The sequence below is a fragment of the Ornithorhynchus anatinus genome, chromosome X1 (assembly GCF_004115215.2).
Source record: "Ornithorhynchus anatinus isolate Pmale09 chromosome X1, mOrnAna1.pri.v4, whole genome shotgun sequence".
In the NCBI taxonomy this organism is placed as follows: Eukaryota; Metazoa; Chordata; class Mammalia; order Monotremata; family Ornithorhynchidae; genus Ornithorhynchus; species Ornithorhynchus anatinus.
The window spans coordinates 33,515,173-33,543,098 of record NC_041749.1 but is presented as its reverse complement, the minus strand read 5'-3'; the positions used below and the strand labels follow the sequence as shown (position 1 = coordinate 33,543,098).

The following is a 27,926-nucleotide window of genomic DNA, read 5'->3' as shown; positions in this document are numbered from 1 at the left end:
CTGGGGGAGGCCGGGGTTTCCGTGACCACAAGAATCAATGCATCTGTAAACCCACTTGTATAGGGAGCATGGAATCACATAGGTGCCTCAGGAACGTTGTTGAGATGTGCCATAGCTGAGGGTGGGGGGATCTGGTGCATACCTCTTTGGGAAAGAGGGGTAACGAAAACTTGAGGTGACGATATTAATGCTATATCGCGATTTTTATGAGCCACTGTTGCTCAGGACGCCTGTAGGTTGTTATTCTCACAATTTAGGCTGGTGAGAAAAAGGAAGTAGGGGCTCAGGCCAAAAGTGGGAGTAGGGAGTTGGGGGCTAGGTGAGAGCGATGAGGAAATAGGGGCTCAGGCTGGGGGTGAGGATGGTTTGGAATGAGGCCAAGGGAAAGACATCTGCATCAACCCCACCCCAGTAAATCCAGGGACTGCCCCCCAGCTCATGCTTCAGCTCAAGACTCGAGACGTGCTGGGAGCCCAGAGAGGTATGGTAATCCCTAGAAGGTTTGATTTAAAAAAAAATAGTATTTGTTAAGTGCTTACTTTGTGTCAAACAATGTTCTAAGCACTTGGATAGGTACACGTTAATGAGGTCGGAGGTCACCCAGTGAACAGTGACAGAACTGGCATTGATTTGGATTCTGGGCCTCCGGCTTTGTTCCTTAGCCTCAGAGTGACCTGCTGTTTCACAGGGGTGTATAGGAGAATGGCTGTGACCATAGTCTAGAAATCCCCTTTGAAGGGGCCAGATTCCCAGGGGCAGGTACTATTTACATTGTGGTATATTCGGTTTAGATTGCAGTCAAAAGCCATTATGTGTGTTTTCCGGTTATTTATTTTCTGTGAGCAAAAATGTGAAGCATTTACCACAGAACACTGCCCTGGTGTTCGGCTGCACATTGGCTTGTTTCTGTGCCTGGAAGAAAACCTCTGAGATAGCAAAGGAGCTATATCAGTCTTCTTCCAGGTTTCTGGGTGCTGAGGGAAGCACTAGGAGCTGGGATGGGAAGAGAGGGAGAGAGGGTGGGACAGAATTAGAGGGGAGAGAGGGAAGCAGGAAGAGGGAAAGGGAGAGAGACAAAATAGCAGGATTTTCAAGTCCTCCAAAATAATGGCACAGAGTTGCACATCGGACTTGCTTTGAAAATGGCAGCAGACGGCGTGTTCAGTATTTTATGTACAGTTATATAATGGATCCAGATCGCCAGCAGGTTGGCCGTCGTGGGAAGCTTACAATCAGTTATTCAGGGTGGTCTACTGAAGAGAGACCATGGGTCTTGGAGTCAGAAAGGCTTGGCTTCTGATCCCGGCTCTACAGATTGCTTGCTGGGTGACCCTGGGCAAGTCACTTAACCTATCTGCATCTCAGTTTCCTCAACTGTAAAATGAGGATACTTGTTCTCCCTCCTACTTAGACTGTGAGCCCTGTCTGGACAGGGATTGTGTCTGACCTAATTAACTTGTACCTATTCCAGTGCTTTTAACAATGTTTGACACATAGTAAGTGCTTAACAAATACCATTAAAAAAAAAATCAATCAAGAAGCAATGTAGCCTAGTAGAGAAGCAGCATAGCCTAGTGGAAAGAACATGGGCTGGGGAATCAGAGGATCTGGTTTCTAATCCCATCTCTGCCACTTGTCTGCTGTGTGACCTCGGGCAAGTCACTTAACTTCCCTGGGCTTCAGTTCCCTCATCTGTAAAATGGGGATTAAGATTCTGAGCCCCTTGTGGGACTGTGTCCAACTTGATTATCTCATATCTTATATACATATATATATATAGCCCAGCCCAGCCTCCTAGTACCCCAGGTCCGGAAGAAAACTCCAAGAGTCATCTAGTCCAGCCCTCTGCCTCCACACCTGGCTAGAGTCATAACTAGATCTGAGTGATTCAGGGGCTGATTGTCCAGGCCTCTCAATTCTCCCCCTCCTTCTCCACTTCCCTTCCACCTCCTCTCTCCCCCTCCCCTCTGCTACTTACCTTTCAGTCATTTCATTCTAGAACAACCCATGCACCTGGAAAGGGGTAAAACTTTCCATCTAAGGTTACGTTCTGAGATTACCTACCAATATAACCTGCCTCAGTGCCATGGATCACTATCGGTGGGTTGAATTTCTAAAGAACTTCATGGGGAGGAGATGGCAGATCCGTGTTGGAAACCTGTCCCAGCATCTCACCGACTCTCACAATCCAGTTTTTCCTCCTGTCTAGCCTAAATCCCTCTTGCTGCAATGTAGTTAGGGGCCTGGTTGGCCATCAACTTCTTGAAAGCAGGCCTTCTGCTCTAATATGATAATTCCCTGTTGAGACCGTGCCTTTCAACCCCTAGTCAACTCGTTGCACAAAATAGACACAGATTGAATTAGCACTCCTTGTCTCTCCTTTCCCAGCTCCTGGATTCGAGGCCTTTGTTTCTGGAGGAGTTAGAGAGACCTCCATGTTGGGATCTGATCTGTGGGAGGGAAGCCCAAGCCGAGGAAATGGTTTCCCTGTGGACAGTCACCAGTACGGTCTTTGCAGATCTGCCCTTTACCTACGTCTCTTCCCCCAGACTGAGGGAAAAAGCAGCTGGGGATAGAGATCATAGAGACAGGGCTAGTGCTTTGTGGGTAGCAATGTATGGGACAGCAGGGCCCGGGCTGGTCTTGGCTTGCGGAAACCTCTCAGATTGAGTACCAACCTCCCCCAACTCCCAACTTGGCAGGGAATGACAACCCTCCACACCCTACCCTGACAACCTGGCTCACCCCTTCTGTTGGCAGCAGTCACCCTAGATACTGCAGCTCAACATCTGGGCGGTGAGTCCGCTTCCGATGAGTCCGCTTCCGGTGATTTTCTGCCTGCCGCAAACATCTCTGCTCTCTGAGGAGAGGCTGGGCAGGACCGGGGCATGGGGGAGTGGTTGCAAGGTGGGTGGAGGGACGACGAAGGGAAAATATGGAGGCAATAGGGGTGGGAAGATGTGCTTCCCTCCCCCCACCGTTACCCCTCGCTCTGCCTCAACATCCCTCACCGATGTCCCAAACCCTGCCTTGCTCTCTCTGTCTGGATTACATTTGCTCACGGGGAGGGCGCGGTGAGCTGGTCATATCCCGTTCTCCTCATACCTCTAGGTGCTGGGGTGAGGAAGAATTCAAATCTGAAAAGTGTTTTGAGTTCATTGAATGCTTGTCCACAGGGAGGCAAAGAGCTGATTTGTAAGCCACTTGCTTTTTTATTATTCATACTAGTAGTTTTTCTCGGTGGGAGGCCGGCCGTGGGAAGCTGTTCTTTCTTCTCTCCCTGAGCCATGCCCAGCCCAGCAGTAAGTGACCCCCAGCTGTGGGCAGATGTGGAGGCTCTAAATGGAGGGGCAGGGGAGGATGAGGTTTTTGACTGAGACAGTGGGGAGGTAGGCACTTCTCCCTGTGATGGAATGAACCCCCACTTTCCCCAGCCACAGGGATGGGGGGGACCCTCTCCATTCTCTGCCCACCCAGGAAGGGTGGGTTGCAGTTTTGGCCCTCTGTCCTGGGTCCCGGTCAAATAAGGTCCCTCCTGCTTAGGAAAATCAGCTTCTGCATGGTTTTTGACCCGACTCCTTTCTCTGCCATGGATAGAATATTTAGGACTTGATGCATGATCCTGTCTTTCTCCCCCTTGGGTTTGGGGATTTGGGGGGTCCTGGTTGTGGGTCTACCCTGGGGATTTCCCTTCAGGTGTATGACGGGGCTCTGTGAGATGACCGGCCCCTGTCATCTCACTATGGCCCAGGCCAGGCTGGTGTTCCTGCCCATCACAACACCCCTGCCTTTGCTTCCGGGGTCCGGATAAGAGAGGGGCAAGCTGCTCTCTGTATCTGGTCCAGAGCCTGAGAGCCCACCAGTAGCAGAAAAATGGTCTCCCGTGGTCCCTTGTACTCGAGGTACAGTGAGTAGGTTGACATTAGAGGAGTTAAGTGAGTGGGCTTAAGTTGGGGGGAGTTAAGTGAGTGGTTGTTGGTTGCTACCCTCTGGCAAGGTCTGGATTAATACCTGGATAGGGCCTATGCTGGGCAGGCTCAGGGAGCCGAGCCATTCTCCAAAATCCTCTGGTGATGCTCCAGCCAGCACAGAAGGCAAGAAAATGAGAAACATACCAAGCGCCTAGGAGTTGCTGTTGGAAGGACTGGGAGAAGCAGGTGCCTGTAGTGACTGCAGCAGCCACCCAAGACTAGCTTTCCAGGCCGGGACCCTCTTCTCATCCCCTCTCCCTCTCCCTCAGACCCTCACTGTCCCCTATGCACTGGACCGTCAGGAGATCCCTCTGGTCAATCTTCCAGGAACATCCCAGGTGTAGAAACAACTCCAATCCCTCCTAGAAGGCTTTCCTCCCATTTAGAGTTCTGCTAGGGTAGATGAGGCACCTTCCATTCACAGACACATCCCTGTCTTGGACATGTGTGCGGGACTCTCCCCACCCCACCCTGCCTCTTAGGAGCTCACCTTTCCTGATTCACTTGCTCCTTGGGCCTTTTGGTAGCTAATCAATCAATCAATTGTATTTATTAAGCACTTACTGTGTGCTATGCACCTGAGTTGGTAGACAGGTTCCCTGCACACAGAGAGCTTACAGTGTAGAGAGAGAAAGAGCCCACTGTCACTTCAAACTTAATGTTTTCAAATCAGAGCGCCTCATCTTCCCACCCAAACTCTGTCCTCCCCTGTCTTTCCCATCACTGTAGACAACAGCAGTATCCTCCCTGGATCACAAACCCATTACCTTGACATTATCCTTGGCTTATACTGTAACCTCCCGAGCACTTAGTACAGTAATCTGCACAGGGTAAGCACACAATAAGTATGATTGACTGATCGATTGACTCCTCTCTCTCATTCAACCCACAGATTCATTCTGTTACCAAATCCTATTGATTCTACCTTCCCAGCACTTAGTACAGTATAAATTGTTGATATGTCCACAAGTGCTGTGGGGCTGAAGTGAATATCAAGTGCTTCAAAGGTACATATCACTTCACTTCTCTGGGCCTCAGTGACCTCATCTGTAAAATGGGGATTAAGACTGTGAGCCTCATGTGGGAAAACCTGATTACCCTGTATCTCCCCCAGCACTTAGAACAGTGCTCTGCACATAATAAGTGCTTAACAAATACCAACATTATTATATCAAAGTGCATAGGCTATGTAGAAGGGAGAGGAAGTAAGAAAAATGAGGGCTTAGTGGGAGAAGGCCTCTTGGAGGAGATGTGACTTTAATAAGACTTTGAAGGTGGGGAGAGTAGGAGTCTGTCGCATTATACAGCGGGAGGGAGTTCCAGGCCAGAAGCAGTACATAACCAAGGCTTTAGTGGTAAAATAGGCGAGATCAAGGTACAGTGAGTAGGCTGGCATTAGAGAAGTGAAGTGAGTGGGCTGGGCTGTAATAGGAAATCAGTGAGCAAGATAGGAAGAGGCTGACAGTGCTTTTAAACCGATGGTAAGGAGTTTCTGTTTGATGCAGAGGTGGCTGGGTAACCACTGGAGGTTTTTGAGGAGTGGGGAGAAGTGAACAGGATGTTTTCTTAGAAAAATGATTTGTGCAGCAGAGTGAAGTAAGGACTGTAGTGGAGGGAGAAGAAGGGACCAGAAGGTCAAAGGGAAGGTTGATAGAGTAGTCAAGGCGGGATAGGATAAGTGCTCGGACCAGTGAAGTAGCAGTTTGGATGGAGAAGAAAGGGTGGGTTTTTGTGATGCCGTGAACGTAGAACTAGTAAGATTTGGTAACAGAATGAATCTGTGGGTTGAATGAGAGAGAGGAGTCAATCTATCAATCAATCATGCTTATTGTGTGCTTACCATGTGCAGATTACTGTACTAAGTGCTTGGGAGATTACAGTATAAGCCAAGAATAATGCCAAGGTAATGGGTTTGTGATCAAAGGAGAAGAGTGCTGTTGTCTACAGTGATGGGATAGACAGGGGAGGACAAAGATTGGGTGGGAAGATGAGGTGCTCTGATTTGAAAATGTTAAGTTTGAAGTGACAATGGGACAGCCAGATAGAGATGTTCTGAAAGCCAGAGGAAAAGCGAGACTGCAGAAAAGAAGAAAGTGCTGGGGTGGAGATGTAAATTTGGGAATCATCCATATAGAGATGATAGTTGAAGCTGTGGGAGTGAATGAATTCTCCAAGAGAGTGGGTGTAGATCTGGGCCTTGAGGAACCCCCACAGTTAGAGTGTGGGAGGCAAAGGAGGAGCCTGCAAAAGAGACTGAGAAGGAGCTGCTAGAGAGATAGGAGGAGAACCAGGAGAGGAGAATGTCAATGAAACTACGGTTGGATATTTCCAGGAGAAGGGGCTAGTGAAGGCAGTTGAGCAGTCAAGGAGGATTAGAATGGAGTTGAGCCATTGGATTGGGCAAGAAGGAGATCACTGGTGATTTTAGAAAGGGTAGTTTTCATGGACGGAAGGGGCAGGAGCCAGATTGGGTGGACCACCCACATCTTGCCCTGTGGCCACCACTCTGATGTACGGCATTTCCACAAGGCTGTCCTGGAGTTAATGTTGGAGCCCAACTAAAAGTTCTTACCGGCTGCCTGCCCAGAGAGACCCTTGGGAAGGTGGATCTCTAAGGAAAATCAGTAGGGATGGGGAAGGCCTGGAGGGAAAGAGACAGGGAGTAGAAGGGAGGGAGAGGGGTTGTTCTCAGGACATCCAGCAAGACCAGACAAATTCCTAACATGACATGCCTCTGGGATGGGAAATGCCTGCATTTCATTTTGAGGGGTTGGTGCTATAGCAGGTCGGAGGGTCTCCCCACCTTCCACCTAAGAAAGATGCAGAAAGTGAAAAAGTGCAGCTCCACAGGTTCCCCAGAGACCCAGTCCAATTGCCTTTCCTGAAGCCTCTCTACTTCTCCCCACCCTTTAACTGGTGTTTGAAGCCAAGTGGGTTCTATCCATCTCCAGCCTCTTCTGAGGCAACAGGCAAGAAGGAGGGAGAACATCTTGGCTCTGGAGACTGAGGGGGGCCCCAGAAGTTTCCAGAAGTCAATATTATGTGCATTTTGACTAACCAACATAGTGGTAAGTCGGGGTCTTCTATTTGTGCATCACCTGCAAGGGGGGCTCAACTCACAGCAGGACTAACTCTGAAAAGAAAGGAGAATGGGAGAGAGGCTGGAGAGATGATTGGTTCCTCCACTGGCAGGCTTTTTTTTCTAGAAAGCCAGGAAGTAGAAAAATGCCATGAGGTAATTGGACAGGTGTTCACTGACAGGTGCATCTGGCCCCTATTCCAGGGTCCAATTTTCAACTGGCTGAGCCAGCTTGAGGGCCCGGGTGGAGGTGGTCCCGGGAGATCCAACCATATCCCTAGTCTGGAGGACAGAACTTGGCCTCCAGTCCCACCCTCAAGGAGGCCTCTGTTGCGTGGTGACCACTCCCCAGATGGGGGTGAAAACAGGGGAGTCGGGGGCAATATTTTTCTTAGGGGAAGCAGCATGGCCAAGTGGATAGAGATGAGTCTGGGAGTCAGAAGTACCTGGGTTCAAATCCTGGCTCCATCACTAGTCTGCTGTGTGATCTTGGGCAAGTCACTTAACTTCTCTGAACCTCAGTTACCTCATCTGCAAAATAAGAATTTAAAACTGTGAGCCCCATGTGGGACATGGACTGTGTCCAACCTGATTAGCTCATATCCACCCCTGCTTTTGGTACAGTCCCTGGCGCATAGTAAGCATTTAACAAACACCATTACCAACTGACTGGGGGATCAGTGGTTCCTTGGGGGAATCCTGCCACCCTCTCTGGCTCCGGCCAGTTTAATGTTGGAAGACAAGTAGAAGGAGCAAGTGCAGTGGTGGTGATGCCTTGGAAGGAATCCATTTCTCTGCTGCTATTGATTCATTCCCCTGGTGCCTAGAGGGCATATCTGAGGGCACCTCTGGGCAGGGGGAGCCATGTGCCACTTCTGCTTCCCTGGGCTGAATGAGCTGTCCATTGCCTAGAAGTAGGGGGTCAAACTTGTAGTCTTTCCTGGATCAGCCAGGGCAGAGGGCCTGGTGCCAGGGGTGCGGCTGAGGGAATTGGAGGCCCTGCAGGCTCTGGGGAGCTCCAAGGAGAAAGGTACCAGGGACTGAGAGGGTTTGTTGGGAAATTGCAAGCAGAACGGTATGCAGATTGCCACTTTTGCCATCTTTAAGTGATCAAGCTCAAGCACCAGCCACCCTGTTAACGCTTTGCCTGGGATTTTCAGATTCCCACCCAGAGCCTGCCTTTTGGGAAACCGGCTCGCATGCGGCTTCCTAATTAAACGATAAATAGAGTGTCAGTGAGAACACAAGGGCAGCTATGGTGGGGAGACCATTATTCAGTCTGTCCAGCTCAGCATCCTGCCTTGTCTGCAGCCAGGGCGGGGGTGGGGGGGAAGAGAGACGACTAAACAAACAGAGAGGTCCTGCTGATAGGCCCCTGGGGCAGCTCTCTATTCCTTCCTGACCTCTGCAGGTGGCCAGTTTACTCTCAGGAACTAGAGTCCAGCCCTGTTTACGGACTCCACTGCCATGGAAACGGGTGTGATTGCTGGTCATGAGCTAATCCAGCCCCGTTTTCGTACTGGGCTCCGGTCCCTCTTATTCTGACCCCCTGCTGGCTCGGGTTCCCCAGCTGAACTGTACCCTTGGGTAAAGAAGTATTTCCTTTCATTCTTCGCCTCTTGCCCTTCTCCTCGTCCCCCACCCTCTTTCTGAGTGGGCCTGGGGCCCAGGGTAGGGGTCCGGGCAGGACCCACCGTTTCTCTCAGGCCTCAAAGGAGCTGCCCTCCAGTTCACTCGGCTCCCCGGAGACCGGGCCTTATTCCTTTCCCGAGGCCTCTCTCCCTCTTCCCACCCTTCTGCTGGAGTTTGAAACCAAGTGGGTGGACAGATCTATCCATCTCCAGCCTCTGCTGAGGCAGCAGGCAAGAAGGAGGGAGAACACCTTGGCTCTGGAGGCTGAGGGGGCCCCCAGAAGTTTCCATAAGCCAGGCCAGGTACTGAGGTGGGAAGTTTCATTCTCAAGCAGAGATATTTTTCCTTTGCCCTCTCCATCTCTCCCCCGCCTTCCATCCTGCAGTAAAAAAAAGCCTTCTCTCCCCTCTCTGGTGACAGTTTGAGCCATGACACTTTCCAGCTGGCTACCTAGACTGTAAGCTTGTTGTGGGCAGGGAATGTGTCTTATTGTTATATTTTACTCTCCCGAGTGCTTAGTACAGTGCTCTGCACACAGTAAGTGCTCAGTAAATACGATTGAATGAATGAAAGGTGGGGTGACAGTAAACCAACCCCAGCCCTGGGCCCACTCCCACGGGGCTCTCAGTGGACAGATGGACTTTATTGTGAAGGAGAGAAGTTGACCACAGGTCTTTTACTTGAATCAGCTCTTTGGAGCAGTGGGTGGGATGTCCCAGCTGGGTCTCCTGGTATTCCCAAGGAGCAGGTGACAAGCTGTGAGCATCCATTAGGGTCTCCTGTTCCCCTGATACTTTCTGGTTGTACGAATGAGGCCATTTCACCCCCTACGCTTGCTGAGGTCACCTGTCTCCACCCATATCTTCATCATCTGACTCCTCGTACACACATGCTCCCATCCCCTGTAGTTATTTTGGATTCTGCCCGGGCACTGACCAGCTAAAATGCATGCTAGGGGAGGGAGGGGTGACAAAGAGGGACCTTCATATGGTGAAGGGAGTGGGGGCTTCACCCTATCAATGAGATCCTCTTCCTCCTAGGTGACCAGAATGGGCTTCCTCAGAACCCAGAGGCCTAAGTCTTCTGAATTCACCCGCCACAGGCACCGGGGGCAGTTGTTGTGTCTGCTTCCACTAGCCTCCATTTGGAGGTCCAGGTGCAGGGCACTTTTTAAAAGCTTATTTGGTAAGCGCTTACTGTGTTCCAAGCACTGTACTAAGTGTTGGGTTAGATGCAAGATAATCAGGTCAAACATAGCTCTGTCCCACAGATGGCTCACAATCTAAGTGACTCGAAACAAGAACTGGAGGTTGGAGGTAGCAAGAGGGATGGTGGCTGGGGGAAGCTGAAGTAAAGTGAGGAAGGTGGAAGGAAGAAAAAGTGAAAGGGAAGAGGCTGACGGTGGTCTAGGGGGCTGCTTGTGGTTTATTCAGACCCCTCAAGATCCCTTGGGTAATCAGTCAGTGGTATTTATTGGCATTTTCTAAGCGCTTGGGAGAGTACACAGAGCTGGCATTTTACTCACTTCCTGGCGGTACAGAGACTAAGCCGAGGAGCCCTTGGAAAAAAAAAAAAGCACACCAAAGAAGCATCCTCCTCCAGGGTTCGTGGGTTTTATGAAGCTGTAGTTCAGGCCAGCACATTCCATGCCAGAGGTTGGTGTCTGAAAATGGAAAGGGTGGGGCCCTGGGCCATTAAACATCAGGCTTCAGTGGAGAGTCTGGGGAGAGCCGCTCTTTCTGTCCAATGCCTTAAGGTCTTGACCCTAAGGAGGTCCCCTTCTCCCTTCTCCAGTGGGGTTGGAGACGAGGGCTCAGCTAGGAAACATTTCCTGGAGTTTGCTGCCATCTTCTGTTGCTCTGCAATGAAGATACCCAAAGGTCCAGCCTTGAACCTTGGCCTGCCTGCAGGGCATTTTCAGTTTCAGACCCTGAGGTCCCTCCAGTTTGGGAGGCCAGAGACCGATCTTGGGAGCATCCAACCCGCCCATATTTCCCAGGAGAAAAGGGGACACTCTGGGACCGGTCATGGTTTGCCAGCTCTCCTACTCCAAGCGTGTTTGTGCAGAGTGGTGGAAACAGAATGAACTGCTGCAACCTGAGATCTTTTCAAGCCTTTCACTGAATTCCTTTCTCATACAGTCACCGCAGGCTGGGAGAAAAGAAGTCCCACAGTAAAAAGAGCAAAGCACAGTTAGCCAGGGCCCTTTCCTTTCTTTCCCTTGTTTTTGAAGGAAGTCAACCCTAGTGATTCAGGGATGGACATGCTCCATAAGGGTGGCTGGACCCCCTCTCATGAGGTCTGTAAACCCCTGACTGTAGGATCTGACTTCCAGAAGGGTCTGGCTGGTCCTGTGATTCGGAAGAAAGATACTGGATCCTTACCCCCACCTCCCAAACTCCCTCCTGCCCTCCTCCAGGAATTGTCACTGGGTGACCTCAAGAAATAGCCTCTCCTCCCCTCTTTGTGGGCAGGGAATGTGTCTGTTTATTGTTATATTGTACTCTCCCAAGCACGTAGTACAGTGTTCTGCACACAGTAAGCACTGATGGACTGACTGCTTTGGATCATCATTTTCTTGGTGGCTATGTGAGCTTTATATATATAATGGTATTTGTTAAGTGTTTATTATGTGGCAAGCACTGTACTAAGCACTGGAGTAGATGCAAGATAATCATATCAAGCACAGTCCCTGTCCCATATGGGGTTCACAGTCTAGGAGGGAGAACAGGTACTGAATTCCCATTTTACAGAAGTGGAAACTGAGGCTCAGAGAAATTAAGTGACTTGCCCAAGGTCACACAGCAGGCAAATGGTGCAGCCAGGATTAACACCCAGGTCCTCCGACTCCTAGGGCTGTGCTCTTTCCACTAGGCCTTGCTGCTTCTCTAGTGGGTTGATCACCCACTGGATATGAGGCACGGTAGGGTCTTTGGAAGAACAGAATGTTCTGCACACAGTAAGTGAACAGTAAATATGATTGAATGAAGGGTCTTTGGCCCTAAGGAGCCTACAGTTGAATAGGGAAGACAGAGCAGACCCAGATACATATAAATAGGCACCTAAGATGACCTGAATTAATTTATTCATTCCACTGTACTAAGCGCTTAAGAGAATACAGTATAATGATAAACAGGCACATTCCCTGCCCATATGACTCCCACACACAAAAAGAAACACAAAACCACAGAGGATATAAATATAGAATATATTTATATAGAATATAAATATAGAGGGCTCTTCACACAGTAAGCCCTCGATAAATACCACTGATCGATTGATTCATCTCAACAGCAGGGGATGCAGGCTGGAAGAACAATTGTGGCTCAGCAGATCCAGGTCAGTCCAGAACCCCTCACGTCACTTTTGGAAAAGTCCATGTTTTCCTCTCGCCCCTTCGGCCTAGGTGACCGGAACAGCCGGAGCTGGACTGTTTGGTCCATATTGTTGAGCTCCCATGGACACCAGGAAGGCCTGGATGGCTAGGCCGCTCTCCACTCCCAGGCCAAGGTCAGAGAGATTTAGAATGACATTTGTGGCTCATTTCCCCCGTGCTGCTCCCAGATACCCAGCAGATTGATTTCTCTGTTGGACCAGCTCCCCGGGGGAAGTCGTGGTCTCGTTCAGAAAATCTGGTCTTCTCAGCCAGACACGCTATTGTGGAGATCATCGCATCCATCACATGTCTCGTTCAGAGTTTGAGATCTGAGCTGAGTTCTTTAATTTCCCGCAAGAGCCCGGAGAATCCGGGCCCTGGTGGTGGGGAATGGCGGAATAGAGTTGAGAGAGAAAAGGTCCTCAGAGAGTCTTTCAGGCCCCTTCCGAGATTGCATCCACCAAGGAGCCGCTGCCCACCGTCTATCCACATTTCGTTAGCGTTTACGGTCCGTCTCGACTTGACTTAAACTTGCACTTCTTCCCCATTTATCCATCTCTACTTCCACCATCAGCAGCAGGGGCACAGTTTCTTTTTCCTGCAGCTAAGCAGGAGAAGCAGTGTGGTCTAGTGGATAGAGCACGGGCCTAGGAGTCAGAAGAACCTGGGTTCTAATCCCAGCTCTCACTTGTCTGCTCTGTGACCTTGGGCAAGTCGCTCACCTTCTCTGTACCTCAGTTACCTCATCTGTAAAATGGGGATTAAGACTGGGAGTCCCATGTGGGACATGGACTGTGTTCATCCAGATTAGCTGTATCTACCCCTGCACTTAGTACTGTGCCTGACACACAGTAAGTGCTTAATACCATTTAAGAAAAAAAATCTATGTGGGAATGAGTTGTGAGCGAGTCTTTTAGATTATAAGTTCCTTGAAGGCGGAGATCATATCTCTTCTTGTCTGTGACTTCTCCCAAGAGCTTAATGGAGAGCTCCACACACAAGAGGAGCTCAATAAACTCTACTTTCTGGTGGAGGTGAGTAGTTCTGTTGATGAATGGCTAGGGTAGTTCTGGTTATATATATACTGAGCAGGGAATCTGAGTAGAGAAGCAGCCTGATCTAGTGGAAAAAAGCACAGGCCTGGGATTCAGAGGACGTGGCTTCTAATCCCAGCTCTGCCACGTGTCCGCTGTGTGTCCTTGGGCAAGTCACTTCATTTCTCTATGCCTCACTGACCTCGTCTGTAAAATGGAGATTAAGATTGCAAGCCCTCTTTGGGACTGTGTCCAACCCGATTACTTGTACCTACCCCAACGCTGAGAACAGTGCTTGGCACAATTATTAATTATTATTATTAAATCACAAGGCAGGGGTGATTGTAGAAGGCAGTCAGAATCAGATGGGAGAAACATGGACGTGTGTGGGTGTGTATTGCTTACCCACACCGTAAGCAATCCTCTCTGCAGAGAGCGGAGAGAAGTTACGGGCCTCTCTAACTTAGCCTTCCTTGCTGCTAAACTCTCTTGTTTCTCACCTTCAGATCTGTCCCGGAGTGCCAGCTTCACCGAGAGAGATCTGAAGGAGGCCAAAGCCCAGAGTCAAAGGATCGCCGCCCAGCTGACCACCCCGCCCAGCTCCAATTCCCGAGGGGTCCTGCTTTTTAACAGGCGCAGGCAGAGGGTGAACGAGTTTACCTTTGAAAGCCACGGGAGGAGGGAGCAAGCCCCCGCACCCAGGGTCGGCCCAGGGGCCCCTCCCCTGAAGAGCTTGGGCAATGCCCCAGCGCTCCAACTGAGACCAGGATTGCAGAGCCATTCAGAGCTCAAAGACTCACTCGTCTCCCAAGGTCCAGGGGTCAAGGGGCAAGGGGGCAGCATGGAGGAGTTTAGAGAAAACCCGGGAGCCCTTCGAAAGGCGGACGAGCGGAGAATGGAGGACAACTCGACCCACGGAAACCTGGAACGGTCCTCCAGCGAAGAGGCCGATGAGATCCCCTTAGTGGTGTATTTAAAAGAAAACGCAGCCTTGCTGACAGCCAACGGGCTGCACCTGACTCAATCTAAACAGCTTCAGGACGATCCTCCACCTGCCGACGCCAAGATGAATTCTCCAACCACGGCTTTGGATCAGAGTTCACCCGTTGTCAACTCTAACACCACTGACATCAATCGGAACCCACTGGCGACCGACAACAATCGGAACGTGGCAGGGCCCGACAGTCAGACTCCACCTGTGGCCAACCTACCGTCGAACGCCCCGCTGGCCGACGCCCACCCCAGCGCCCTGGTCGTCGACATAAAGCCCCACGCTCCGGTCACCGAAATCAAGTCCAACGCTCCCGGATCCGACCTAAAACCCAACACGTTGGTTATTGACGTAAAGCCATCCGCCATCGACGTGAAGCTCAGCGCCCCCATTCTTGACCACGGATGCAACGCCCCGGCCTCTGACATCAGATCAAACTCCCTGATCATAGATGTCAAATCCATTGCCCTGGTGGACAGAGAGCAGACTGGACCCACCACCAACGAAGTGCCCCACAAACAGTATAGCGAAGTCCACCTCACCCTGTCTAAACCTCAGTCCGTGGTGAATAGGACGGCGAGGCCGTTTGGGGCTCAGTCTCAAGCAGACATTACCCAGCTGGAGCGGAGTCCCAGGTTGGAGAGACGCACCGTGGTAGAGAGAAGCCCCATGGTGGAGAGACACACGGTGGTGGAGAGACACACGGTGGTGGAGAAAAGTCCGGTAGTGGAGAGACATTCTGTAGTGATGGCAGCGAGCACTCCCATGGGGGAGAGGACGGCCGTGAGGGAGACGAGACCCACGTCAGCGAGGGGCTCGGTGGTGGAGAAACGCCCCGGAGAGGACTTTACTCCACCGCCCACCTACGCAGAGACCTTGTCCAGCCCTCCTCCTGTCTCCAGAGTCAGGTCTCCTCCCTCATACTCGGCCCTCTACCCCAGCGCCGAGCACAGGGCTCCCGTTCTCAAAGGACTGACCTACGGCGAGAGTGGCCCCGTCCCGGCCGGCAAAACCGGGATCCTGGAGGAGGCCATGGCCCGCCGGGGGAACCGGAAGTCCATGTTCACCTTTGTGGAGAAGCCCAAGGTGACGCCGAACCCCGACCTTTTGGATCTGGTTCAGACCGCCGACGAGAAGCGCAAACAGAGGGAGCAGGGAGAGGCGGGCCCCGACGAGGAGCCCTTTGAGCTCGGGGCCGAAGCGTCCAACTTCCAAAATGAGGCTCTGCCTAGGGAGAGGGCCAGCCCCTCCTCCGAGGACACCCTCCCAGAGTGGTCCTCGTGCCTCAAGTCCCCCAGCATCCGGGCTAGGCCCCAGCTGAAGCCGAACCAAAATCTGACCGAGGCGAGCGGGAAAGGGGCCGAGCTCTATGCCCGGCGCCAGTCCAGGATGGAGAAGTACGTCATCGAGGCCCCCGGGCAGGCCGACCCGGCCCGCTGCCCCTCACCCACCATGTCCCTGCCTCCCTCCTGGAAGTATTCCACCAACATTCCCGGGTTCCCACCGGGGTTCCCGGGAAGCTTCCGGATCCCCGCCCGGAGCCCGGCCAGGACGCCCCCGGCATCACTGTACCAAGGCTACATGCCAGAAAACGGAACCTCCCGCCGCGAGGCGGAGCCCCCCAAGCAGCAGCCGTCGTACCAACTGCAGCCCTCGCTCTTCGTCCTCTCCCCATCCCGAGAGCCCTCGAAGGTCCGGCCGAGAGCGGCCTCCCCGTGCAAGCCGGGCTCTCTCAACCTCGACGCCACCGGGGGGCTGACGCCCTGCCCGGGGTCTCCCTTTCCAACTTCTCCGGCCCTCCCCAGGGCCGCCCGCTTATCACCTGGTCCTTACGCCTCCCCGGCGGGCTCGGGGTCGTTCACCCAAGATTGCCTGACGCCTGCGGACGGCCTGGCCTACAGCCGCGACGTGACCCCGGTGTCCCCCTCCAGGGCCTGGTCTCCTCGTGCGAAAGGGCCCGTATCCCAAGCCCCCCGGCCGTCCTTCTCCACCAGAAACGCCGGCATCGAGCCTCAGGTGTGGAAACCCTCCCTCTGCTTCAAGTAGCAGGGATGGCCGCGGACCCGAGTCGGGAGTCTCGCAGCGGCCGCCTCCGATGGGTGGTGGATGGAGAAGGAAAGCCAAAAGCCGTTTGGAAGTGGGGAAATGCAGTCGCCCCTGCCCTGGGGGTGCCACCGGGCTGTCTGCACCAGCGGGGTGAAGCCCTGTCCTAGGAGAGAAAGCTGTAGTTGGAGCACAGGGTCTCAGCCGGGCCTGGTGCGGAGCCCGCTGGGGGCTCGGCCCGGGACTTTGCAACGTCTCGGGGGGGAGGGGAGGTGCCGACGGAAGGTACCCGGGAGGCTCGCGGGGCACGGCCTGGGCAAGCGGAGCGAGAGCCCGGCCCCAGCCCCGAGGGAGAGGCTGGCAGAGCACGGGCTTCTCCCCCGTCCCGCCTGGCAGTAAAAATAGAACTGAAGCATGTGTACCGTGGGAGCACCTGACCGAAGCTTCTCTCAAGGCCAGAAACTTCTGGTGCCTTTTCTGTCTTCTGCCGGAACCCTGCACTCTGTTCCTGTCGTTTTCGCCACCTTCAACTTTTGCTCTGTGAACTGTTCCTTTACCCTCTGGAGACCTCGGCTGAACCCTCTCCCTTCCTCCTCTCCGCTGACTCACCACCTGCAGAATTGACTGGGGGGAGACCCTGGGATGGGGTCGGGAGCGGGAGGGGGCAAGAGGGGGTTCCTGCAACTCTGCTTTCCTCCTTACTCTGCTTTCCTCCTTCCTGAGCCGTTCCTTTTCCTCCCGGCACCCACTCCGTTTGGCCCTAGCACAGCGCCCCTGGCCACTGCGTTAAGCAGGGAGGGCGGCGGGGAGCTTGGGTTTGCACGCTCCCGTTCTTCCTCTCTCAACTGTCCCCACTAGCCTGCTATTTGAGGGGAAGGGAGTCACAGAGAGGGGCCCCTAGACTGCAAACTTTAGGAGCGTCCAGGGAGAATCCTTCTGCAAATATTCTTCCCCGGGAGAAACAGTGTCCGAGTGAAGGGCCCAGAGTTGAAATGAAGGCCAGGATTGGGTCTCCGAGGAGTCCGGGGCTTGGTTGTTCCCCATTTAAGTTTTTTCCACTCACTGGTCAGCCAAGGAGACCGGGGATTAGCAGAGCAGCTGGGCCCATGGCTCCTGCGAAACCTCAGCCTCCGCAGCAGCGTAAACTCGGTCCACCCCCTTTCCCCAAATGGATGTGGCCTGAGGGGGGATTAGCCAGGCATGTGGACGTCTTGCCAGGAACACCGTGCCAGAGGAGACTAGTCCAATCCCAGGGGAGGAGCCAGACATTGCCAGGCTGGGCTTTTAAAATTGGCTCTTGAAGCCAATTGCCGGTGGCAGTTGTGGGGAATTTTAAGTGGCAAGGTAGTGGTCTGGAGGAAGAGTGAGAGGAAATGGGGCAGGAGAGGGTACGTTGATCTGTAAGAAATCAATCAATCAATGGTATTTACTGAGCAATTACGATGTGCAGAGCACTGTACTAAGCATTTGGGAGAGTACAATAATAACAGAGTTGGTAGACATGTTTCCTGCCCAATTACGATGTGCAGAGCACTGTACTAAGCATTTGGGAGAGTACAATAATAACAGAATTGGTAGACATGTTTCCTGTCCATAAGGAGCTGACAGTCTAGAGGAAAGAAGAGTTTCCCAAGCAGGAGAGTTAGGACTGAAATGGATTACCCCAGCAGGTACTTTATATCTCCTCACGTTGTCATAATAGTAGAAAGAATGGTCCTTATTGAATACTAGGAGAGAATTAACAGATGGGAATTAGGCATGGTCCCTTGGTTTTCTGGGGACTCACAGTCTAAAATTATGAATGGAATCCCTTCCTTTTCTAAAAATCTTGGGATTGCTTGTTTCAGGCCTGCCTGGAGGCAAGAGACTGATTCAGTGACCTTCATAGGTCCCTCCCAGACGGGGGACTTTTTTATTTCCATGGTAAGCAGGCCTTATGGAAAATGAGAGGGAACTGAGGAAGGAGTGATGGAAGTGGACAGTAGAGTGAAATGGGCTTGCAAAGAGTGTTTCCAGAGGAAGCAGCGTACAGCTAGAGGAAGAGGAGAGCCTGGGTGTCTTGGAGCAGAAAGAGCGGGTGGGTTAGCGGAGAATCCCGGGAGCAGTGTTGGGATTGAGACACAGGAAGGCATTTGAGAGTCAAGGCCACCCACTAACAGGAAACCCACTGCCTGCGGTAACCCTGAGGGGATGGCTGGACACATGAATATGTTCCGGCAGACCGCAGTCCAGATGAGGTGGTGGTTAGGGCTGGACCGATGGTAGCTAATCACCAGCCAACGTACAGGGCCTTCAGGTCGGCTCTGCGTCGTCCTCCACCTCGGAGTCCTCCTGGCCTTGTGCTCCCAGATTTACCCCCAGCAGCCCTAGTGGACGCTTGTTTCCCACAGCTAAGCGGGGACCGCGTACCCCCTCCCCGCCTCCCCGGACTTGGCTCGTCCTCTCAGGGCAGGGTTCCCACAGGCCAGGAACTCTATCTCCAAACTTTATCCCTCCTACCCTCCCAGTCCTCAGCAGACCTGGCCTTTACCACCCCCAACCGGCCACTGGATCCTGGCTCCCCAGTCCCGGGAAAGCCTTCACCAATTTTGACCAGGTGGCCTGGATTTCAGCTTCTCAAAGTCCCCAGACCATCTCCAAGGCAACCGGGGTGGGTTTCCTAGTGAGCTCATTCCACCTTGAAAGGATGGTTTTGGTGTCTCTTCCTGGGGAAGTGAGGGAAGAGTTGGCTCAGAGCACATCCGGAGGCTGACTTGCTGAAGTCACGCCACCACCCTCACTCCCAGGACACCGAGAAACACGTCCCTCTGCTGAGGTGCCTCCCTTCCTGCGCCCCTCCACTCCCCACTCCCTAAAACTCTGGGCTCCTCATTCAGGACTCATTTCTTTCTATCTCTGTCTCTTGCACTCTCTGCACTAACAGATCTGCTTGTGGCTGTGACCGCCTTCCTCTTCGCCTGGATTTTTCTCTCCTGCTTCTCAATACAAGACTCCATCACACCTGTCTCGGCTCCTTCCTCCTTGATCTCAGGGTCCTGCGTGTGCCCCTTCGCTCTCTCCTCCTGGGCTTAAGATGGGTGGGGAGGGCCGAGGGGGTGGGAATTCCTGCATCTCCCTGCTTACTGAGAACCAATCAAGGTCTCCCTGGAGACCTGAAGGAGGGAGGGGCGGAGAAAGAGAGCGAGAGTAAAGAGTGAAGGACCAGCAGAAACTCATCTAATTCCTAGGCCCCCGGATGAATCTGAATCTCCGGCCACTTCCTGGGAGCACGATAGCGGGGGATCCTCAAGCACTTTTTGGGCACCATCTGACTAGGGCAAAATTGCAGAGTGTTCTCCTCTTCATACCAAAAGTGGCTTTCTGGCCCTTCCTGCTCCAGACTGCTAACTGAATTGGAGCTTTTCCCTCTCTCCCCTTTTCCTTTTCCACTCCCCCCACCTTCCCCTTTCCCCTTTTCCTCCACTCTCCCTTGCTCCCCTCCTTTTCCCTCTGTCTAGTCTCTGCTCTCGGCAGGCAGGTTTGCTAGGCACCGAGGATAGGGGCTGTCTTCCTCCCTTTCCGGTCCCATGACTTGGATTAAAGGTGTGTTCAGTACTTTGGGATCGTCTGGGCAGACTCAGTGCCTGTCTTATAGGGCCTGAACCTCTAGTCTTGACTCCACTAGCCCTGAATCAGTCATGGTTTCCGGGGAATCGGGAGGAGTTTGGCCCAAATCTGGGTGAGGTGTCTAGCTCCTGGAATGTGTGTAGGGCCAGCCATATGCACAGCCCACACACAGATTGTCCATGCCTTTCGAGCAGATCTCAACATGTGTGATTAAGTGCGGTACTCAACCTCCGCACAGCTCTGGTCGCCGCTGTGATGACTGCTACTTTATTTGTCAGAATCTATTTGGCCAACTCCTCCACTTCCTTCATTTGGAAGCTATTCCTCTTTGGAGCCAGGCCCTCCTGGCTCTCCCCTAAAGCAGTCCCAGTAGCCCCATAGAGTGGCCTAGATGCTACTCTTTTCTCTAGTTTATGAGGTTCTAGGGGGCTACACACACACACACATTTCATACGGTTGGGGAAGTGTTTGCACATTTGTGCCCACAGTTAAAGAATTACTTGGCACCTTTGAGCAGGGTAGCGAGGATTCTCTTTGGTTTGTAAGCAATGTTGTTGTTGTCCTCAAGGAAAGTAGTCTTACTTTCCCTTCCAAGACTCAAGATGATGATGATGATGATGGTATTTGTTAAGCACTTACTAAGTGCCAAGCACTCTTCTGAGTGCCGGGGTAGATACGAGGTAATCAGGTTGTCCCACTTGGAGCTCAGTCTTCATCCCCATTTTACAGATGAGGTAACTGAGGCGCAGAGAAGTTGAGCGACTTGCCCAAAGTCACACAGCTGATAAGTGGTGGAGCTGGGATTAGAACCCACGACCTGTGACTCCCAAGCCCCTGCTCTTTCCACTAAGCCAATCAAACTATGTCTCAATCAGAGCCAGTCTGTGTCACATGGGGTCTGTAGCGGAAAGGAAGTACCGACTAATCCGAGGCATTTCACTCGCGGTACTTCCCTAGAGAGCTCAAAGGTCATTTTACTTTCTACATTCACTGGAAGGAAGAGTGAGGGGGCAGAGCCGGTTGTCAGAGGCCGGACTATTAGGGATTGAGAGCGTCTTCCTTGGAGAGCTTCTGATCAGGTAGGAACCCAACTGACTGAATGCTGCCTGAGGTCTCTTTCATTCATTCATTCATTCAATCATATTTACTGAGAGCTTACTGTGTGCAGAGCACTGTACTAAGCGCTTGGAAAGTACAATTCGGCAACAGACAGAGACAATCCCTACCCAACAACGGGCTCACAGTCTAGACAGGGGAGACAGACAACAAAACAAGACAAGTAGACAGACATCTGTACCATCAAAACAGATAAATAGAACCATAGATAAATGCACATCATTAATGAAATAAATAGAGCAATAAATATGTACAAATATATCCAAGTGCTGTGGGGAGGGGCAGGGGGTACGGCAGAGGGAGGGAGGAGGGGCGGTAGGGAGGGGAGGAGGAGCAGAGGGAAAGAGACGGCTCAATCGGGATTCTGTAAGCAGGCCATTTTTGTCTCGGGTCTTCTACTTCCCATCCTGAGGGCTAAGAAATGAAGCACATGGTGCAGAATTGGTCATTAGGAAATCAGTCTTGGTTTAGCAACTGCTGGGTTCTGATTGGATGAGCTGCTTCCTGTTGCTTCTAGACGTCAAGGTGGGAAGCGCCTGGACAGGAAGGCTGAGTAGGAAGCCGTGCTGCTCTTTCCCCTCAGACTTCCACTCCCATAAGCTCCGACTGATGATTCTCCAAGCATCCTTTAATGCCCTAAGTGGGGAGAGGATGCTGGGTTGGATGAATAACTTTTGGTCTTACTAGATCTTTGGTCTTACTAGAATGACTTGTCTTCATCATTATCAGTGGAATTGACTGAGCGCTTACTGTTTGCAGAACACTGAACTAAGTGCTTGGGTGAGTTCAATACAACAGAGTTGTGTTCTTCCCTGGCCACAGTGAGCTTCTGGCTTGCCTATTGCTGAAATCTGATCCAGGGAGCTGCCCAGTGGCCTTTCTGTGGGTAGTGTAACAGGTTGAGATGCTTAGATTGCTTTCTCTGTTCTGACTGGCCTAATGGCTTGGCCAAGACTGGCCAAGAGGCTGGCTGCTTTGTTCTGCGGTTGCTGTGTTTCTGACTCAGAAAAACCTAGGATCCACTTGCCCTAGACAATCTCGTTTCAATTTCCAGTAAGATGATGCTGCAGATAATGCCCCTAGCCCAGACCTGGTTTCCCTTCACCACATGGAAGCAGTGGCTGTCCCAGCAGAGCCAGCTGAGGTCGCAGCCACCCCTCGACCCCGGAGCCCATCTTCCTGGGGGAGGCACAAGGCTTCCTTCTGCATTAAGGAAAGAGCGGGGCTGATGGGAGCAGAAGTCCGAGGGGAAAGAGCAGCACGGCTTCCTACTCAGCCTTCCTGTCCAGGCGCTTCCAACCCTCTGCCATCTTGACTGTAAGCAGTGACGTCAGTAGAAACGGCGGATGTCTCCAAGGCAGGCATGCAGGCAGCCCTGGTCGGGGCAGGAGAGTTGGGTGGATTGTGGCCCTAAGGGAGGGACAAGTTACCTCCTTTCAGGCCTGGTCGAAACCTCTCTTGGTCCTCAGGGAGGCTTCCCTAATTGAATTGAAGTCATTGATCACTCCCTTGCTGAAGAGGACTATGAATGGATCCGAAAGATCTGGAAACCTGAGGCTGGTGGGGTGGGAGCAGGGAAGATCAGGAAACTGGAGCGGAAGGAGGGTGTGGGTTACTGGGGTGGGGGCACCTGGAAGACCAGGGGAAGCAGTTTGGGGGAGATCTGGAGGGCAGAGGGGAGGAAGCAGCTGTGGGGAGATCTAGAGGCTGTGGATGAGAGGAGCAATTTGGGGCAGATCTGGGTGCGGGTAGAGAGCCATCATGGGGGATCTAGAGAGCAGAGGGGAGGAAGCAGTTGTGGGGAGATCTGGAGGGTGGGGGGAAAGGGGCAGAGGAGATCCAGAGGGCAGAGGATAAGGAACAGATTGGGGGAGATCTGGAGGTAGGAAGAAAAGATGGGGAGGCAGGAGGAGGAGGTCTCAGGCTGTCTCGGTCCCCCGAGGGAGATAGGAACAGACCCCTCGGGCAGTACTGGGCATAGATTCCCCTCACCCCGAGGACCCCCCCGTCCAGGCAGGACACTAACTCTCCCTCCCCCACCCTCCCCCCCGCCCCATTTGCTTTCTCCCCAGGAGAGATGTGAGCCTGTGCCCGCCTCACCCACGCGGTCGCTCCGCCTCTGGCGGCCCCCCAGCAGCCTGGACGGCTGGGTCAGCCCGAGCCCCCCGGAGCGCCCACCGGTGCGACGGCACGGGTCCCCGTCCCCCAGCGAGCGGTCCCTGTCCCCTCCGCGGCCCGAGGCGGAGCCCAAGATGGCCAGCCGGCAGCTCCAGGCCCTGCTGGCCCGCAACATCATCAACGCCGCCCGCCGCAAGAGCTCCTCGCCTGCGCCCTTGAGGCCCCGAGTGTCCCCACAGGGCCCCCCGGGGCTTGGCACCTGCGGGGACCCCCGGCCGGGGAGCAGCCCCTCCTCACCCCCCCGGAGCCCCATACCGTCCCCGAGGGCCTGGGGAGATGGCCTCCGCCGAGGCTCTGGCTCCGGGGCATCCCGGCCAGCGGGTGGTGGCCGCTTCTCGCCCATCTGCAAGAGCCCTCTGCCATCCCCCGCAGCCCCCCGAGGTGGGGAGAGCCCCCGGCCCTTCCCGCCGGCCTGCAGTCCCAGGAACCCGGCCCTCGGAAGCCCCCTGCCCTCGCCCGGCCCCGGGGCACGCGGCCCAGCCCGGGCCTACGGCAGCCGGTCCCCGACGGACTCGGACGTGTCCCTGGACTCGGAGGACTCTGGGGCCAAATCCCCAGGGATCCGCAGCTACAATATCTGCCCGCGCGGCTGGAGCGGGGCCCTGCGGCTCAAGCGGCCCAGCCTCCCCTCCCAGGCCTCCTGCACCTCCTAGGCCGGCGGGGAACCGCCGGGCTGCAGAGCCGAGAGCGGGGCCTCGTGGGCCCGGACGGCCGGTCTCATCCCGGGCCGGCCGGTGTCCGGGCAGGCCGATCCCCGGGCCGGCTGGTCCCTGGGACAACCATGTCTGGGCAGGCTGGTTTGGACAGCTGTGACCTTCCAGTTCCCCCCGCACCGCCCTATGCTGACTGCACTTCTGGGCAGCTCTGGCCTTCGGTGAGGATGACTCCCTGGACGAAGGTGCCTCAAATCCCTTGGGTGGGGATCTGCCCTTCCTCCCAGCTGCCCCCTCGGGCCAGACCTTCTGACTCTACGGTCCCTTAGGCCGAGCTGCCCTGTGAATCTCTGCCGGGGGGTGTCCTCCTGCGGCCTCCCGGCGGATGGGGCCTGCCATCCCCCGGGGTCACCATCCTGAGGTCATGGCTCTGCAGACCTGCAGGTTGCGCCCCAATTGGAGAGCTGGGCGAGCCCATGGAAGGAGACAAGGGCCAAAAGCTGCCCATGGCCAGCCTCAGTCTGCCGGGCTTGACTCCTACCCCTGCCTCCCAGCCGGGCAGGAGGCCTGGCCTGGCAGAAGCACGGCTCGGTGTCGGGTGTTTTCCACACACTCGCCCCCTCCCGCCCCGAGCTCTATTTTTACACCCTTCCCTTTTAAAGGCAGGGGAGCCGACCAGGCCCTAGCCCAACGTGCCCTGTCGGTGGGTCTCATTGCCCCCGGCTCCTCCCCCGAGCACCCCTTCAGTCCCGGCCCCTTTCTGTTGCTGCCACCTGCGGATTTCATCGTCACCTTGGGCACCCGGGCGGGCTGGGCTAGCCTTCCCTGCGGGAGGAGCAGCTGGGAGAGATGTCCCAGAGTCGCCCGAGGTGGGCAGAGAGAAGCGGTGGAGTCAGCTCGTAGGTGAGGAGGCACTTTCGCTGAGAAGGATGGAAACTCAGCTGTTGGCGCCGCTGCCGTCACCACCGCTGATGTGTGGGAGACGGTCTCAGCCCCACCTCTGCACCCCCCCACTCCATCCTGCTTCTCACATCCATCAGCTAAAGCCCCTGATACCCTGGAGGAAAAGGGACTTGGGGGGGGGGCAGGAATGGGGGGACGGGGGCCACTCACCAAAGTCATCTCTCCCCCCTCCCACCCCATCCCCGTGAGGTCCAAGGCTCCTGCACCTCCCACTGCCCCCACTCCCATGTGATTGCATACGTGCACACACACACACGTGTGCTACTGGTAGCCGCTTCCCCTGGCACCCACGCCCTCCCCCGCTCCCGCCCCTGCCCCAGGAAGGACTCCCGCTATGCACTGAGCCACGCAGGGCCCAGGGCCCATCACCCCACCTAGACGGAGAGCGAGGCTCCTGTCCCGCCGCTGCCTCTGAAGTTTTTCGCGTCTGTGACCTTGGTTAATCCGGCTCATGAGAGTGGCAGGGAAGTCCAAAGGACACCAAGTGGGCTGAAAACTAGCCCGAGCCCATGGCGCCCCCTGGAGGTCCAGCCTGGCCACGGGGGACGGGGGTAGTCACGGATACAGGACTGAGCAGCAGTGACCCGAGCCCATGCTTTAATCCCTGGAGGGGAAAGGTGCCCGAAAGGAGAGGTTTGAAAAGATGCGATCCCAACCTACTGGGATCACTGGACTGCAAGTGGACAGGAGGAGGTCGGGAATGTAGCTAACAGTGAGAGCGAGGGGCTGACAGGGGTAAGAATTTGGGGGCTGTCTCTGGGCCTCAGCCTGGAAGGACAGTGGCCTCAGAGAGAGGTCTCTGAGGGATGTAGCCTGGGGGACCTGGAGAGGAGGGAGGGAAGGCCAAGGCAGACAGACAGGTGGGAATGAAGGAAAGAAGGAAGGAAGGCCTGACCTAACAGCCCAGAGGAGGGAATCGTGGCCTCCTTTGGATGTTAGGGTGGCATCAAATGGGACAGAGGGGATAGAGGGAGAGCTAGCAGCCTGGAAACCCTGTAGGGAAGGCGGACCTGCCAGAGGTGGGCAAAGAAATTAAGGAAGCTAGGGCCGGCAGGTTGAAGGTGAAGAGGGCATGGGATAGAGGAGGAGCTATTTGGATCTTCTTAAATGGTGGAAGTTTGAATTAAAAGGGCGAGCACCCCACCCCCAGTCACCCCAAGTCCCCTGAGGAGAGGTCAGGGCAGAGCAGAGCGGCGAGGGGCGTGGGAAGCTATGCTTTTCTCCCAGCTGCTCTACCCTCCCTGCAGGGTCTTCCTGGGGAGGAGGGAGCTCTGCTGCAGGAGTCCAGAGAGGTCTAGAGGCTGAGGTGTCACGATCTCCAGGGCTCGGATCAGTTGGACCCGACTGTCTTCTGTGGCTTAGAACTAAGGAATACGCTGCCCGTCCACAGTTCCCACGGTAGTCCTGGTCTCCAAACCCTGGCTCTCTGCTGTGTCCTCCAGAGAACTGGACTCTCCCTCCTGGGGTCTTCTCCCCTTCCTCAAGCCTTTGCCGCTCGAGGAAGAGTTTCCCAGGGGCTCCTGCCCTGAGTTTTGCTGCAACGTTGTACCCCAAGCGCCTCAATAAAACTCAGCTTTATCCATGCTCCGTGACTTCCCGGGTTTCATTTCCATCCATGCAGTGAGGTGAGGCAGCCCTGGCAACCCAGCCCACCACTTCCACCACCACCAGGTACTGACCCAAGGTCCAGAGCCTGGGATATCTCCTCCTTCGGCGACCCAGCGGGCCTGGATTGATTTGAGTCCCGGTTGGAGGGGTCTGACTTGAGGTTTATCTGTGCCGGGGAGTCTGTCGAGCCCAAAGGTGTCGTCACATCTATGGAGTTTACCTGTGGGCGTGTGTGGAGTTGAAAAGGTCAACGGGGAAGCCAGAGTCCTGACTGTGAGGTGTCCACACTAGCTATCTGTCTTTGGTGATGCTGTCGGGCTGGTTGTTGGCAGTGTCTGTAGCTGTTTTCACCATGTCTAGGATCGACTGAAGGACTCTGACCTAATGGCCTCACACACCCTCTGGGGGTGAGGGAGATCCTTAGGGCAGCCCAACTCGGGGAGAGACCCAACCCCCCAACCTCTCCAATCCCCCGGGGGCAGAGGGGTGGAGTTGATTCTGGTTTGAGAGGTACTCTCCCAGCACTTAGTACAATACTCTGCACATAATAAACCCTCCGTAAATTCCACTGACCGATTGATTGACCCTCAGGACCTCAGCCTTCCCTCTCCAGCCTGACTTAGCATGAACAGGAGTTCATGCCCATCACAGCAGCTCTCTCTAGGCACCCGCTGCACCCAAGAGCATCTATAAGACTGACAAAGGTAAGATCCCAGCCTTCCTCTTTCCTTCCCATGGAGAGTGCTGCCATGAAATCCTCCAAATGCCCGAGGTCCCAGAGGACGGTCAGGGAAACTCCAGGCGGTACAGCCCCCCCCTTCTCATCCTGATCCCCAGTCTCCCAAGAATCAGCACCCCAGGGACAGCCAGGAGAGCACGACGGGCAGGGTGTCATTGATGGCATTCAGGAATACCAGACAAATCGAATTAACACAATTGAAATACAATTGAATGACTACCAAACCCCCTTCTGTGTGTCCCCCGCTTCCCTTCCCAACCACACACATTGGAAAGCAGACTGTCAGTTCTGAAGCCGGAAAAATGAGCCCTCTGATGATGGAATGGAGATTCAGAAGGTTTGGAGAAGGAATCAGTACAGACTACGGTGGTCGAGGTCAGGCAGAGCAGGGTGTCTATCAATCAATCCATCATTCAATCATATTTATTGAGCGCTTACTGTGTGCAGAGCACTGAACTAAGCTATTGGGAAAGTACAATATAACCGCGTTGGTAGAAACGTTCCCTGCCCATAATGAGCTTATAATCTAGAGAGGGATACAGACGTAAATATAAATAAACGATGGATGTGGACATAAGAGCAGTGGGGCTGAGGGTGGGCTGAATAAAGAGTGCAAATCCAAATGCAAGGACGATGCAGAAGGGAGCGAGAGAAGGGGAAATGAGAGCTTAGTCGGGGAAGACATCTTAGAGGAAAAGTCCTCTGTTCCAAATCTGGGGTATTGGCTCTCTCAGTCCTTCCTCCAGCTCCTGTTGATTTCTGCATCCGATTTGGGATGAACTGTAGTAGTGCTGAGATGTGTAAGAAGTCGGGTAAACACTTCATACCAAGCAGCCCCTGGGAATGGAAGGAATGCTGTGTTCTGGGAACACTTGGGCTTTGGGAATGCTGGGAATGTTGGTTTTCGGGAACCCTGGGAATTCTGAGAATGTTGGGT

General features: G+C 54.0%; 1 protein-coding gene across 1 annotated transcript in view; it reads left to right on the top strand.

Annotated features, from left to right (window-relative positions):
- SYNPO (synaptopodin) overlaps nt 1-26,226 on the top strand; it is a 57,404-nt gene extending 31,178 nt beyond the window's left edge. Inside the window, exons 2-3 of the mRNA XM_029050430.2 lie at nt 13,599-16,099; nt 22,921-26,226. Coding sequence (XP_028906263.1) covers nt 13,599-16,099; nt 22,921-23,679 — 3,260 coding nt within the window. The 3' untranslated portion in view covers nt 23,680-26,226. The remainder of the gene's footprint in view (nt 1-13,598; nt 16,100-22,920) is intronic.
- Nucleotides 26,227-27,926: the final 1,700 nt, after the last annotated feature.